At 40.3% G+C, this 16,996-nt stretch overlaps 1 protein-coding gene across 1 annotated transcript in view; it reads left to right on the forward strand.

Annotated features, from left to right (window-relative positions):
* Window positions 1-16,842, forward strand: part of LOC126427150 (uncharacterized) — a 70,155-nt gene extending 53,313 nt beyond the window's left edge. The window contains exon 4 of the mRNA XM_050089376.1: window positions 16,793-16,842. Within this exon, the coding sequence (XP_049945333.1) occupies window positions 16,793-16,842 (50 nt within the window). The remainder of the gene's footprint in view (window positions 1-16,792) is intronic.
* Window positions 16,843-16,996: the final 154 nt, after the last annotated feature.

A 16,996-nucleotide genomic window follows, 5' to 3' on the forward strand; every position in this document is an offset into this window, starting at 1 on the left:
GATAGCTTTTTGAGCTCAGTTTATCAACCAGTCAATCCCTAGGATGATTTTGGCACTTAATTCTGTTACCACAAGAAATACATAACTACATCTACATCTATGTGATCACTCTGCTATTCACAATAAAGTGCCTGGCAGAGGTTTCAATGAACCACCTTCATGCTGTCTCTCTACCATTCCACTCTCGAACGGCACGTGGGAAAAACAAGCACTTAAATTTTTCCGTGCAAGCCCTGATTTCTCTTATTTTATCGTGATGATCATTTCTCTCTATGTAGGTGGGTGCCAACAGAATGTTTTTGCAATCAGAGGAGAAAACCGGTGATTGAAATTTCATGAGAAGATCCCGTCACAACAAAAAACGCCTTTGTTTTAATGATTGCCACTCCAAGTCATGTATCATGTCTGTGACACTATCTCCCCTATTTCACGATAATACAAAATGAGCTTCCCTTCTTTGAACTTTTTCCATGCCATCCCTCAGTCCCACCTGATGCGGATCCCACACCGCACAGCAATACTCCAAAATACGGCGGACACGCGTGGTGGAAGCAGTCTCTTTAGTAGACCTGTTGCACCTTCTAAGTGTTCTGCCAATGAATCACAGTCTTTAGTTGGCTCTACCCACAATATTATCTATGTGATCGTTCCAATTTAGGTTATTTGTAATTGTAAGCCCTAAGTATTTATCTGAATTTACAGCCCTCAGATGTGTGTGACTTATCGCATTATCGAAATTTAGCTGATTTATTTTAGTATTCATGTGAATAACTTTGCACTTTTCTTCATTCAGGGTCAATTGCCACTTTTTGCACCATACAGATGTCTTATCTAAATCATTTTGTAAGTCATTTTGATCATCTGATGTTAAATAACAGCATCATCTGCAAACAATCGAAGACGGCTACTCAGATTGTCTCCTATGTCGTTAATATAGATCAGGAACAATAGAGGGTCTATAACACTTCCTTGGGAAACACCAGATATTTCTTCTGTTTTACTCAATGACTTTCCATCTATTACTATGAACTGTGACCTTTCTGACAGGAAATCATGAATCCAGTCGCACAACTGAGGCGATACTCCATAGGCCTGCAGTTTGATTAGAAGACGCTTGTGAGGAATGGCGTCAAAAGCCTCCTGGAAATCTAAAAGTATGGAATAAATTTGACATACCCTGTCGATAGCACTTATTACTTCATGAGTATAAAGAGCTAGTTGTGTTTCACAAGAACGATATTTTCTGAATCCATGCTGACTATATGTCAATAAATCATTTACTTCGAGGTACTTCATAATGTTTGAATACATTATATGTTCTAAAACCCTACTGCAAATCGACATTAGTGATACAGGCCTGTAATTCAGTGGATTACTTCTACTTCCCTTTTTGGGTATTGGTGTGACTTGAGCAATTTTCCAGTCTTTAGGTACATATCTTTCTGTAAGCGAGTGGTTGTATATAACTGCTAAATATGGAGGTATTTTATCTGCATACTCTGAGAGGAAATTGACTGGTATACAATCTGGACTGGAGGCCTTGCCTTTATTAAGTGATTTAAGCTGCTTTGTTACACCTAGGATATCTACTTCTATGTTTCTCATCTTGGCAGTTGTTCTTGATTGGAATTCAGGAATATTTACTTCATCTTCTTTGATGAAGGAGTTTCGGAAAACCATTTTTAATAACTCTGTCATCAGTGACTTCACCATTGTTATCACACAGTGAAGTTATTGATTGTGTCTTGCCACTGGTGTGCTTTACGTATGACCAGAATTTCTTTGTGTTTTCGGCCAAATTTCAAGACAGAATTTTGTTGTGGAAATTGTTAAAAGCATCTCGCATTGATGTACATGCCATATTTCGAACTTCTGTAAGACTTTGCCAATCTTTGGGATTTTGCATTCTTTGAAATTTGGCATGCTTTTTTCGTTGCTTCTGCAACAACGATCTGACCCGTTTTGTGTACCATTGGGGATCAGTACCATCACTTATTAATTTATATGGCATGTATCTCTCAATTGCTGTTGACACTATCTCTTTGAAAACATTCCACAACTTTTCTACTCTTACATGATCAGCTTGGAAGGAGTGAAGACTGTCTCTTAGAAAGGTGTTAAGAGCATTTGTATCAGCTTTTTAAATAGATATACTTTGCATTTCTTTTTTATGGTTGTAGGTGTTACGGTATTCAGCCTAGCAGCAACTGCCTTGTGGTCACTAATCCCTGCATTCATCACAACACTCACTATTTGTCCAGGATTATTTATTGCTGAAAAGTCAAGTATGTTTTCACAACCATTTACGCTTGGAGTGGGCTCATGAACTAATTGTTCAAAATAATTTTCTGAGAAAGCATTCAGTACAATTTCGGATGATGTTTTATGCCTGCAGTTGGCTTTAAACGTATAATTTTTCCAGCATATTGAGGGTAGATTGAAGTCACCACTGTCTATAATTGTATGAGTGGGGTACTTCTTTGAAATGAGACTCGTTTTCTTTGAACTTTTCAGCAACTATGTCTTCCGAGTCAGGGGGTCGGTAAAACGATCCAGTTAATAGTTTAGTCTGATTGTCAGGTATAACCTCTACCCATACTATTTCACATGAACTATCTACTTCAATTTTGCTACAAGGCAAACTACCTCTGACAGCAATAAATACTCCACCACCAACTGTATTTAATCTATCCTTTCTGAACACTGTTAGATCATTTGAAAAAATTTTGGCTGAACTTATTTCTGGCTTTAGGCAGCTCTCTGTACTTACAACTATTTGAGATTCAGTGCTTTCTATTAGGGCTTGGAGCTCTGGTTCTTTCCCAACACAGCTACGACAATTTACAACTACAATACCAATCATTTCTACAACTACCTTACTGTGTTTTACCTGCCCACTTTCTGACAGACGCCCCTTCTGTGGTTCCCTGAGACCCCCTAACCTAAAAAGCCGCCCAGTCCCTTCCACACAGCCCCCACTACCCATGTAGCTGCCTCCTGTGTGTAGTGGACTCCTGACCTATTAAGCGGAACCTGGAAACCCACCACCCAATGGCGCAAGTCAAGCCTACATGGTCACAGAACCGCCTGAGCCTCTGATCCAGATCCTCCACTCAGCTCTGCATCAAAGTACCACACTCAGTTCTATCGACGATGCTGCAGATCATGAGCTCTGCCTGAACCTTGGAAGCAAGACTGGCAGTCTTTACCATTTCCGCTAGTCACCCGAAACCAAGAGGACGTCATTATCAGGAGAAAAAAACTGGCGTTCTACGGATCGGAGCGTGGAATGTCAGATCACTTAATCGGGCAGGTAGGTTAGAAAATTTAAAAAGGGAAATGGATAGGTTAAAGTTAGATATAGTGGGAATTAGTGAAGTTCGGTGGCAGGAGGAACAAGACTTTTGGTCAGGTGATAACAGGGTTATAAATACAAAATCAAATAGGGGTAATGCAGGAGTAGGTTTAATAATGAATAAAAAAAAATAGGAGGGCGGGTTAGCCACTACAAACAGCATAGTGAACGCATTATTGTGGCCAAGATAGACACAAAACCCATGCCTACTACAGTAGTACAAGTTTATATGCCAACTAGCTCTGCAGATGATGAAGAAATAGATGAAATGTATGACGAGATAAAAGAAATTATTCAGGTAGTGAAAGGAGACGAAAATTAATAGTCATGGGTGACTGGAATTCATCAGTAGGAAAAGGGAGAGAAGGAAACATAGTAGGTGAATATGGATTGGGGGTAAGAAATGAAAGAGGAAGCCGTCTGGTAGAATTTTGCACAGAGCATAACTTAATCATAGCTAACACTTGGTTCAAGAATCATAAAAGAAGGTTGTATACATGGAAGAATCCTGGAGATACTAAAAGGTATCAGATAGAATATATAATGGTAAGACAGAGATTTAGGAACCAGGTTTTAAATTGTAGGACATTTCCAGGGGCAGATGTGGATTCTGATCACAATCTATTGGTTATGAACTGTAGATTAAAACTGAAGAAGCTGGAAAAAGATGGGAATTTAAGGAGATGGGACCTGGATAAACTGAAAGAACCAGAGGTTGTAGAGAGTTTCAGGGAGAGCATAAGGGAACAATTGACAGGAATGGGGGAAAGAAATACAGTAGAAGAAGAATGGGTAGCTTTCAGGGATGAAGTAGTGAAGGCAGCAGAGGATCAAGTAGGTAAAAAGACGAGGGCTAGTAGAAATCCTTGGGTAACAGAAGAAATATTGAATTTAATTGATGAAAGGAGAAAATATAAGAATGCAGTAAATGAAGCAGGCAAAAAGGAATACAAACGTCTCAAAAATGAGATTGACAGGAAGTGCAAAATGGCTAAGCAGGGATGGCTAGAGGACAAATGTAAGGATGTAGAGGCTTGTCTCTCTAGGGGTAAGATAGATACTGCCTACAGAAAAATTAAAGAGATCTTTGGAGAAAAGAGAACCACTTGTATGAATATCAAGAGCTCAGATGGCAACCCAGTTCTAAGCAAAGAAGGGAAGGCAGAAAGGTGGAAGGAGTATATAGAGGGTTTATACAAGGGCGATGTACTTGAGGACAATATTATGGAAATGGAAGAGGATGTAGATGAAGACGAAATGGGAGATAAGATACTGCGTGAAGAGTTTGACAGAGCACTGAAAGACCTGAGTCGAAACAAGGCCCCAGGAGTAGACAACATTCCATTAGAACTACTGATAGCCTTGGGAGAGCCAGTCATGACAAAACTCTACCATCTGGTGAGCAAGATGTATGAGACAAGCGAAATACCCTCAGACTTCAAGAAGAATATAATAATTCCAATCCCAAAGAAAGCAGGTGTTGACAGATGTGAAAATTACCGAACTATCAGTTTAATAAGTCACAGCTGCAAAATACTAACGTGAATTCTTTACAGACGAATGGAAAAACTGGTAGAAGCAGACCTCGGGGAAGATCAGTGTGGATTCCATAGAAATGTTGGAACACTTATCTTAGAAGAAAGATTAAGGAAAGGCAAACCTATGTTTCTAGCATTTGTAGACTTAGAGAAAGCTTTTGACAATGTTAACTGGAATACTCTCTTTCAAATTCTGAAGGTGGCAAGGGTAAAATACAGGGAGCGAAAGGCTATTTACAATTTGCACAGAAACCAGATGGCAGTTATAAGAGTCGAGTGGCATGAAAGGGAAGCAGTGGTTGGGAAAGGAGTGAGACAGGGTTGTAGCCTCTCCCCGATGTTATTCAATCTGTATATTGAGCAAGCAGTAAAGGAAACAAAAGAAAAATTCGGAGTAGGTATTAAAATTCATGGAGAAGAAGTAAAAACTTTGAGGTTCGCCGATGACATTGTAATTCTGTCAGAGACAGCAAAGGACTTGGAAGAGCAGTTGAACGGAATGGACAGTGTCTTGAAAGGAGGATATAAAATGAACATCAACAAAAGCAAAACAAGGATAATGGAATGTAGTCAAATTAAATCGGGTGATACTGAGGGAATTAGATTAGGAAATGAGACACTTAAAGTAGTAGAGGAGTTTTGCTATTTAGGGAGTAAAATAACTGATGATGGTCGAAGTAGAGAGGATATAAAATGTAGACTGGCAATGGCAAGGAAATCGTTTCTGAAGAAGAGAAATTTGTTAACATCGAGTATAGATTTAAGTGTCAGGAAGTCGTTTCTGAAAGTATTTGTATGGAGTGTAGCCATGTATGGAAGTGAAACATGGACGATAACTAGTTTGGACAACAAGAGAATAGAAGCTTTCGAAATGTGGTGCTACAGAAGAATGCTGAAGATAAGGTGGGTAGATCACGTAACTAATGAGGAGGTATTGAATAGGATTGGGGAGAAGAGAAGTTTGTGGCACAGCTTGACTAGCAGAAGGGATCGGTTGGTAGGACACGTTTTGAGGCATCAAGGGATCACAAATTTAGCATTCGAGGGCAGCGTGGAGGGTAAAAATCGTAGAGGGAGACCAAGAGATGAATACACTAAGCAGATTCAGAAGGATGTAGGTTGCAGTAGGTACTGGGAGATGATGAAGCTTGCACAGGATAGAGTAGCATGGAGAGCTGCATCAAACCAGTCTCAGGACTGAAGGCCACAACAACAACATCAGCAACACCCGAAACCAGACAGAATCTGCTCTGATCCAAAGCAACAAACATCATTGGTACCGACATGAGCCACCACCTGCAGTTGGCTGCACTCTATGATCTTCATGGCATCCAGAAGCACCCTTTCCACATTTGGAATGACTCCCCCCGGAATGCACATAGAGTGCACACTGGCTTCCTTCCCCTCCTTGGCAGCCATGTTTGTAAGGGTCCCCATTATGCGCCTAACATTGGTGCTCCCAACTACCAGCAAACCCACCCTCTGTGAATGCCCAGACCTTGCGGGCCAAGAAGCTTCCTCTGGAATTGGGTGGATGACTGCAACTGGCTCAGAGACATCGTCAGCCACAGATAACGCTCGAAACCTGTTCGTCAAATGAACCAGGGAGCCCCTACGATCGGCCCCATGGAAAGTTTTTCACTGCCTGCCAGACTTAGGAATGATCTCTCACTTGACCACGGGTGAGGGGTCAACCTCAGTGCAGGCTGTACCCGGGGAGGGGGGGGGGGTCACAGCAGTGGACCGATCAGAGGACACGTGGGACATGCTTGACATCCCCGCGGCTGATCCCCTACTACAGTGACACCCCTTGGCAGCCTGAAGCTGTGTGACAGATGCCAACGCATCCTGAAGCTGTGAGTGAAGGGTCGCCAGCTCAGCCCGCATCTATATCTCTCTATATCTGAAAGTCTAATAATACTAGGTACTTTATAAGTTTGCCACTCTCTCCTGTGGTATCTGTAACCTTAACACCTACCACTGGCATATTTTTAATTTCCAGTTTGTGCCTGGTTATTTCAAAAAAAGCATTTGAAACAGTAGTTATTTGCACTCCTGTATCCAAAAGTACAAACATTTCCTGTCCATGTACTTTAATGGGAATGATGGTTTTGCACCCTAGTGTCCTCCCTCCAGTCTTCTTCATTTTCCCATAATAAATCCTTTCAACTGCAAGGTCTTGCCGTGATATCTGACACATCTTTATAGTGAAACTATTGTCTGGAGGTTTCATTCTCCATTTCAACCATCCTGCTCTACTTTCTCTCATAGCTCAACGCCTACAAATTCTGAGACTGCATCCTCTTCTACAGTGTCATTTTGGTTATGCCCATTTGCCATGGTTATGGAAACTTCCTCGCTTACTACATCTTCATTGTTTTCCTGATAGATTTTGGTTTTATTTTCTTTAGCTCAAAGTGACACTACAAATTTTACTGTTAGAGTGTATATATCTTCCAGTTGTTCATCTTTCTCTATTTACAATTCATCAGAATCATACATATCTTGCTAGTCTTAAAATATGCTGTCTTATGATGCTGATGTTGACCTATTTTTTGTTCTTCTGGCCCCATCTGTTCTCTGAACAGTTTGCACAGGTTTAAATCAATTCCATCGACTTGTTTGTCAGGAAAAATGACCTCCTCATTGCAGCTGCTCAAATCTTCCTTGTTTTCTTGCAAATTTTCTAATCTATGTAGGATGTCTACGATAGTACTGTCAGTTGTATAAATTCTAAAAGTTTCAAATATCTCATCTTTTTTGCTGTCACATCTCTTGTTTTCTTGGTTATGCGTGACTGCTATCACTATTACCTATTGAAATTGACATGACTCTCTATTACTTGCAGGTTTGGGTCAGAATTAGTCTCTTCTATGGGAGTTGCCGGATTCTTAGCAGGCTGATTCTCCAGCTGTTGAGCGTATTGAGCGAAAGAGATAATCTCTTAATATGCATGCATGTCAGCATCATCCTTCCCCTTACTGCCTTCCTCTTCCTTCACGATTTATCCTCACCACAATTCATCGACTTGTTAACTAATATCTATGCAGATCTTAATTTTCTAGTTCGTCTTGCACCCTGTTACCAGTTAAGTTTCCCCTTCCTGGTGATAACCTCCTCAGCCTTCTCTAACTGTTCCTCTCGTCATATTTGTTTGTGACTGATTGCTGTTAGCTCGTTCAGGGACATTGTGGTTCCTGAATCTTCTTTGATTGCAAGTTTTGCACTCTATATTTTCACTCTCCACTTTTCCAGAAAGTCTTCAAAATTATGTTTGTTACATCCTACGTATGTCTTGGAATCATCTGGCAGCTTCTTCTCGAGTTCTCAAGCTATCTCAGATTCAGACCTTCTGCTTTTTAAATACTCCAAGCTCTTAAACTGTGATTCACAATATTCCTTCATGGATCCACATCCATGTTTTGGCATTCTGGCGATGATAAACTCTCACCACAATTGGTCTTGTTTCTGGACAGACTAAAACTCTTCCAGAAACTTACTGCCGGCCGAAGTGGCCGTGCGGTTAAAGGCGCTGCAGTTTGGAACCGCAAGACCGCTACGGTTGCAGGTTCGAATCGTGCCTTGGGCATGGATGTTTGTGATGTCTTTAGGTTAGTTAGGTTTAACTAGTTCCAAGTTCTAGGGGACTAATGACCTCAGCAGTTGAGTCCCATAGTGCTCAGAACCAGAAACTTACTCTCAAAAAATCAGAGAATGGCAAATTCTCCACATCCAAATTCAGTCCCCATCACTTAGCATTTCCTGCTGACAAATTAATTACAAAATTTATCCTTTCTTTGTCTGAAATTGTGGGTAACACGTACAGTTTTTGATGAAGTCGGTAGGATGACAACCTCCCTGTTTTTTCTGAGGGCCAAAATTTACTCTCTCTACTTAAAATCCCAGAATTCTTTGTTACAAATGGTATGTAACTACTTGGTGTCTGATTCTGTACCTGCAAATGTACCAATTCCATCTCAGTATGAATTGTTGTGGATTCTTGCTGTTGAATGCAAGAACCCATGTCCACTAGTACACTCTTCATTGTGTTGCATAATGCTTCCTGTCTTGCTTGTGTTTTGTCTGAAATTTGAGTCCTAACTGTGGGTTCAATAACTTGCAGCTGTCCTTCTATAAGAAGTTCTACCTCTCCTTCTACTCTCTAAGTTTCCAAATCAAATCTTTCTTTGATATTGGCAATTTTGGTCTGAATTTTAGTTACATCAGCCTTCATATTGTTTACCAGTTTGCTTACGTCAGTGATGCATTGGCTTTATGCAGTGAAAATTGCAAAATTTGTGTCAATCTTGCCTGAAAGATTTCAGTCCAAATCGAATATCATGGGCCCTGTTTTGATATCACGGGCCCTGTTTTGATATACTTGGTTTTCACTTGAATATCAATTTTGTCTTTCAGTTTAGTCATCTTTGTTTCCTTTTGTGTCAATTTTGAATCCAGGCTAGTATTTATTTTACACTCTAACTGCATCATAGTAGTGTTCATGTTAGTTTCCAGCTGCTTTGCATTGTTTTTGAAACCTACACCCACATTGTTCATATTGGTGGTAATACATGTACCCATATCGCTATTTGAATCACTATATTGTTTAACAAATCACTAAATCAACACCGATATCAATTTGCATTCTAAGCAAAGAATACATGTACCCATATCGCTATTTGAATCACTATATGGTTTAACAAATCACTAAATCAACACCGATATCCATTTGCATCCCCTCCACCTTCACATACGGTTCAGTTTTAATTTTTACTTGACCAAAGTACTGTTCCATTTTTATAATCAGCGTAAATCTTCTTAATGGATTGTCTAATCCACATGTATAATTACATCCACTAACAAAAAAAAACTGTTTTCACTGCCAGTAACACCATGCAAGAACTGTCTTCTAAATTGTTGTTCTGTCTTACCCTGTCTTCTGATGTCTTGTGATAGAAAGGCAATGCCTCGTCTGGTACATTAGGACCTGACATCATCTTGTGCTGCTCTCATTTGTGCTTGTCTAAAATTTTCATGCAGTGAAGTACAAACTGCTTAATTGTTCTAAATGTTAGGTTTCCCATTATTATACAGGTTATCGCATGGACTTACCAATTTTGGTATCTGTTTTACAATGCTAAAATTGCAAAACTGAAGGTTATATAAATTTCCATTTTACTGCAGCAATGCACAAATTTTAAAAATCCTGTCACGCAGTCAACAGGTGCAACAATATAAAAATTATTTGGTAATATAATAAAATTTGGGGTGTAGGGAGTTGAAACCTGAATGACAAACCCAAATCACATTGCTTGTGCATTGTTATTCTGATGTCACTTCCATCTACAATGTAAGAGATGTTAGTTCAGTTTCAATCTCAAGTACAACTGACTCTCTTTATCCCTAATGTCACCACTTGACTTTATCACTCACATTGACAAAATTTAGTGAATAATTCAAATTTTACTGTGGTAACTTTGCTGGAATTGGCAGCCATGTACTACTTCTGCACCAGCGTTTTTGGAAATTTTTTGGTGCCATGACTGGTCACGTGGCATTTGTTCACATAACTGTTGGCTGCCTGCCCTATTCTGTATTTTCTATGAACTATTATGCTGTCACTTCACTCAGTTTAGCATTAGTGAAACACTACACACAATGTTCACCTGTTATCAAACACAATTACTAAACAATAAACAATCCTAGGTAAAACACGGCCTTACATTTCATACACAGTCACACTTCCTATTGATTTAGAATCCCAGTTGGTGGCCATAACAGCAGTCCGCCAAAGCAAATTCTGACGAGAGCATTGATCACTTACCAAGAGTTATCCCGTGTGGAGGACTAACTAATTCAATGAAGATCGGTTGCCAGCTCTAGAGGATTTTTTGTTCCCTGTTTGGATTAATTTTAACAACTTTAGATGACTTCACTGACTTGTCTGACTGAAAAGTTACCTGTAAGAATTAAATTTTATTTCTCTGCTAACTCAGAACTGAAATTTTAATATTCTTAGCACACTTGCTACTAATGGAATAATATTGTTGACTGAAATGAACTGAATTGATTTTTACTTTAAATAAATAATTCTTTGCAAGAACTTTTGTAATTCAGTGACAGATAATTTTAAACAAATGACCTATAAACAGGTGACCATATTGTCTTTGCGCTAATACTGTTGCTCTAAAGGAGCATACAACATCATAACGTGACACTGGATAAGACGACAAGTTTTTTCTTGATACTGTGCTACAAATAAACTTGAATAGTAATACTGATATTTAAATTCAATTTTCTTTAGGAAAGAGGAATGCTGCTTAAGGCAAAATAACTTTACAAGAATTCCAATAACTAGTTCCATATTTCTACTAAATTGATCACAAATTGAAATTATCGGCTGGTGGTATTCTGCATAGATTTGAAATAATTTTCAGATTATAAAAATTATTAACTAAAGTCTCATAACTTGCTTTCTTTTGTTACAAGTTGAGATGCCATGATGGCAGGATGATGTCTTCATGTCTCTATACTGGTAGCCATTGTTAATGCACTCCTCTGTGCATTTCTACACTGTTAAACATTGGTCAGGAGCATGCCAATTTACCATCAGTTCAGTCAGACATTCCTGAAATTCAACTATTTACATAACTGAGACAGTTTTTCCTATGATCCAACCCAGCTATCTTCAGTCTTGACACCACTAACATTTAAATAAGTGCTATAGAGACCATTACACAGAATGGCTCTCTCTTGTGTTCACACATGTGCATCTACCACAACAACTCTCCAATGTCTGACCACTGACCAATCCCTACCTTTGTTTGTGCATTTTGCACCACTCAACCATAATGCTTGTACCTGTTTGCATCCACACTGGATGCAACAGCAACACAAATGCAAACTCCTCTCCCTCCCCCTCCCATTTTTCTCCTGTGTTGGGATTTAAGTGCTCCCCCCCCCCCCCCTCCACACCACCACCACCACCACCACCACCACCACCACCACCACCACCTCTCCCCTCATAGTGAAGTACCATGTTGTCTGGTAGGGACCTTCTAATTGAATAGCTCTAGTCCAGACTTCTCCCCCAATCTCATGGGTTCACTGCAGTGGTCACTACACAATGATTTTTATGGTAGTGACCACTTTCCAATGTTCCTGATACTTCTTTGTCAGTGTAACAGATCATGTACCATTTTGAGCTCTTCGAACGGTCAACTGGCACTTGTATACTTCTGCTACCACTTCATGCCCTCTCTGTCAGATAACATCAATGATGTTCTGTGTGACGTGTCCTAACCAATCGTCTGCTTTCCAAGAACTGTTATTCCCATTTCCACAGGCCATTACTGCCAACGGGCAGTGCAGTGGTTGACCAAAGACACTGCAGCAACAATTCAGGATCATTTAAGGGCACTGCGTGTCTGAAGTGACATCATTCAGAGACCACACTCATCATAATTTTAAAATGCGCCAACGTTTCGGCCAGCGTTGCAGCTAGCCTTCCTCAGGGCCTTACGTTAACTGCTAAATGAACACACTTGGATTCCTTAAATAGCTGCACGAGAAAACCGTGTCGTTACTTGATTGGCTGTACTAGGAGGAGGAGGAGGGGTGAAAGGTATGCTTTATTGGTGTTTCCTTTATTATCTGTTATTGGCTGAAATAGATGTTTTCTATTGGTCTTTATATTAATCCACCCCATTGGAGGAGACGGACGAATAGCGAACAGGTGATGGCTGTGACGTCACACTGTTTCCATGCTGTCCAGAAGCCGGCTGCGGCGTGCCATTGCTCTGTGTGCTCGCGACCACTACTGTGGCTCTCCGCGTGTCCGCATGGGCCGCCTCGGCTCTGCCGCCGCTCTGTAGCCCTGCTATTGCAGGCAGCCAAGACCTCGGAAGCTTGTACCCGTCCTCTCTATTCATGTTGGCGGGTCTTTTGGCTATTTCTATCGCCTCTCTAATCTTTCTTTTGAAAGTGAGAAGCTGTTTCGCCAGGACGCGGGCTTCTTGAAAAAATATTGGTTTCCCGCACTCGTCTCGGTGTTCCGCCACTGCTGACTTAGTGTGTTGTTTCAGGCGGATATATCTTTCATGTTCCGAGAGCCTAGTGCTGATCGGACGTCCCGTCTCACCTATGTAGACTAATCCACACGCACAACCAATTTCATACACGCCAGCTGTGTGTAGTTTGTCAACTGCATCCTTGGTAGAACCGAGCATGTCTGATATTTTGTTTCTGCTTCAGAAAATTGGTCTGATGTCGGCTTTTCGTAGTATTTTGCCAATACGTTCGGTGACCCCTTGTACATATGGTAACACAGCAATGCTCTGTGCCTCCTTCTCCTCTTCCCTATTAGTCTTCTCCCTTGTCGACATGGTGCTGTCTATCATCTGCTTCCCATAGCCATTAGTTCCGAAGATGGACCTGAGGTGTTCAAGTTCTGTCTTCAGATGTTCTTCGTCGCTTATCCTGTACGCTCTCTTCGTTAGCGTGTGCAGGGCGGACTTCTTCTGCGTGGGGTGATGGTGGGAGGAGGCGTGAAGGTACCTGTCCGTATTGGTTGGTTTCCTGTACACTTTGTGGCCAAGTTTACCATCAGGTTTTCGATAAACTTCCACGTCGAGAAAAGGCAGCACCCCATTCTTCTCTGTTTCCATTGTAAACTGGATTTTTCTATGCTGTTGGTTAAGGTGCTTGTGGAAGTTCTGTAACTCCTCTTCTCCGTGGGGCCAGATGACGAAAGTATCATCGACATAGCGAAGCCAACAATTTGGACGTAATGGTGCGGACTGGAGAGCTGTTTCCTCAAATGCCTCCATGAAAATTTCTGCTGCGATAGGCGATAGTGGTGAGCCCATAGCTACACCATCAGTTTGTTCATAAAATTGACCTCTCCACCTGAAATAGGTGGTCGTCAGACAGTGGCGCACAAGCTCACATACATCAGGTGCCACGCGTTCTTCTAGGATGTTCACAGTATCTGACACTGGGACATTCATGAACAGGGATTTGACGTCGAAGCTAACCATCAGATCTTGGTCCGTAACACGCATTTCCTTTAGGAGAGACACGAAGTGAGTGGAATCCTTAACGTAGGACTCTGTTTGATGCACTAGGTGTCGGAGCCTAGGTGCCAGTTCTTTCGCTAGGTAGTTGGCGCATTTTAAAATTATGACGATGCGGTCTGATACCCTGAAGAATTTTATTGAAGAAGACAACGGCCGCGGAAGCCTACGCTTACACACACATCAGTTTGAAGTGACTGCACACAAGCCTCACAGTCTAATTAAGGACAGTAAGGAGGAATGCTGGGAGCACCATGTCTGCACCTTGGGAATGTATATCTAAATTGTGTGTACAGACCAAGCGCCATAGTCTTCTGGGCCTCCAATGATTAACAACTGGTGTCAGTTCTTGCTGAACACCTTGCAACCCATTCTGTATCAGCATCTGTGATCTCTTCTTACTCAACTACCTTAACTACATAATGGGAAAGTTGAAGATATATCCCTATTGTTCACCCTCACCACTCTGAATTATATAACAACCTTTCACTGACTGAGAACTTCCCAATTCTAACCAAATAAAACCCCACATCCATCAACATCTACTGGCCAGTTAGCCTCACCAACATCCTCTGCAAATAGGTTGAAAAGATTGTAGCATGATGGTTAAGTTGGGTTTTCCGTTGTGGGGCTGTCAGTTTAGTTTCTGGAAAGGACAATCCACAAATGACCATTTGATTAGATGGGAAACATCAGTCTGAAAGGCTTTTCTTTTTTTTAAAGCCAACACCTCATTGCAATCTTCTTTTTACATACGTAATTTGTATGACACCACTTGAAACCATCACATTTTACTTACTGTCCATAACTGGGGGTTTTGGTGCTCCATATTGACTTTTTGTGGGTTTGTTCCTGTCAGGGTCCGTATATCACTCAGCAGCCCACAGGTTTAAGAGAACAGTGTCCTTCAGGGCTCCATGCTGAGTGTGACACTCTTCCTCATTTCTGTCATTAGGCTAGTTACATCTGTCAGACCAGTGGTGTGCACTGTATGTTGACAGTTTTTGCATTTGGTATAATTTCCAATGTGTAGCCTTGGCTGATCACCAGCTCCAAGTGGCTCTGCTTTGAACTTTTCCTGTACCTTCCAGTTCTCTCCCGAGGAAACACTGTTCGTACACTCAGGTGGAATTACCAGTTGGAATATGCCTGGAGTGAGGCTCTCTGATGGGAATTCCTAACCCTGTAAGAATGTGTATTCCATATTTTCCTGCATCCCTGTTGATGTTGAACCTCAGATGCACACATTTTTCCCTCCCTATGAAAAAAACAGTAGTAAGAATTTTGTCTGGACGAAAATGCTTTAACATCTTTGGCTAAATGACTACTTTAACTATAACCCATATTGTCAGACTGTTGTAGCTGAATATTCTGTTGATAATTATGTTCTCACTTATGTTTATCTATGTTATCATGTTCAAAAAGAACGTTTCAAGAATGCTACAAACATAAATTCTATTCTGATCCAAATTAATTAATCACATATTATGTTAACTGTAAGGTTACTGTTTTACTAAACAGAAAGTATCTGCAACATGCGTCAGCCCAAAACTTCACAAATTGTTAACGTATTATCTACTTTTGATCTAGAAAGAGAGAGTGTGGACATGAAGTCTTGTATTGTAAATATACAGCATTTCGGAGCTACCGTAAAGAACACCCAGTTAAAATATTATTCAGTCCCACCCAGTAAACACTCAAATTATGTAGTCACAAAGAAACTTAAAATTATGTCAGGTGAAGCAGGAAACTATAGGTAAACTAATGAAGCGACAACAATGTGGCAGTCGGGGGAAACATGAACACTCACAGATTGTTTTTATATATTATGAATAAAATAAAGCTTTGAATCAAGAAAATGATCCCTGGAAGGAGAAGCATGTCGTTGGCTGACAATCATAACAAAATGTGGACATGCACAAAATTTTTTACTCTTGTAATGGAATACATGTTGCATAGTACATTAATTAGCAAAATAACATGGAGTTTGATGACAAGAAGTCCTAAAATAATAAAAGTAGCTTGAAATGAGAATTACACTCTGCACCAACTTGTTAGGATATGAATGCGACAAAATGGATGTATTGGATGTAGTGGAGTAGTGGTTATTAATTCACCATGATACTCTCCCACCTCTTCATTCCTCTTTCATCTCTCAAATAACCGATGACATTTCTACTGGATGAATAGCCTGCCACATCACTGTGCCTTCACATTTTGTTTCATTTATCTAGTGCATCAGTTTATCAAATGACTGAATGATCTTACAGTTTTTTAAAGTGATCTTCCAGGTCTCTGTGAATATTTGTAATCATGCAAAGGGCAGGTAATACATGATCTTATGCATGACTGCTACATGCTTGGTGCAAGAGTGTGGACATGCACAGTGTGGAGAAATGTATTTCCTATTTATACACATGTAAAAGGTCTGAATGTATCTTCCAACTAGAATATCAATGGGATCTGATAGGATAAATGAGCAAAAAGTGAATGGAACAAGAGGGTAGAAGCAGGCAGAGAACCTTTCTAACAGAAATTGGGGCTGTGTGTGATGGTCGGTCATCATTTTTGATTGCTCCAGCATTAGTAATGTCTGTAGCTATTATGTATCTGTATGCTGCTGAACACCCCATCTGTGTGATAGTAGATTGTCATCACCCATAGTGATTAAAAATTATTGAACTAAAAGCTTTTCTCATCTGTATTTTTTATTTATTTTAAAATGTTTTATACGTGTCATTATTTGTGGTGATGTAATGTAGGCGACTGATATACGTTTGAATTCAATTCATTTGCATTTTTTAATTATTTAATTATTTTTACAGGCTATGAAAAGCAACAGATTACAAAGTGCAGGTCACAAGAAAAAATGTGAGATGTTGAACAATCCAGAGGTAGTACCACCAAAAAGGATAAGAAATGCAGTCAACTCAAAACAAAAGAAAGAATTAGTTGACATAAATGTAAAGAAAACTAAAAAAGAATGACAGCCATCTGTACCTGGCTCAGACAAAGATGTGAATAGTGAT

Source organism: Schistocerca serialis, chromosome 11, assembly GCF_023864345.2.
Source record: "Schistocerca serialis cubense isolate TAMUIC-IGC-003099 chromosome 11, iqSchSeri2.2, whole genome shotgun sequence".
NCBI classification, from domain to species: domain Eukaryota; kingdom Metazoa; phylum Arthropoda; class Insecta; order Orthoptera; family Acrididae; genus Schistocerca; species Schistocerca serialis.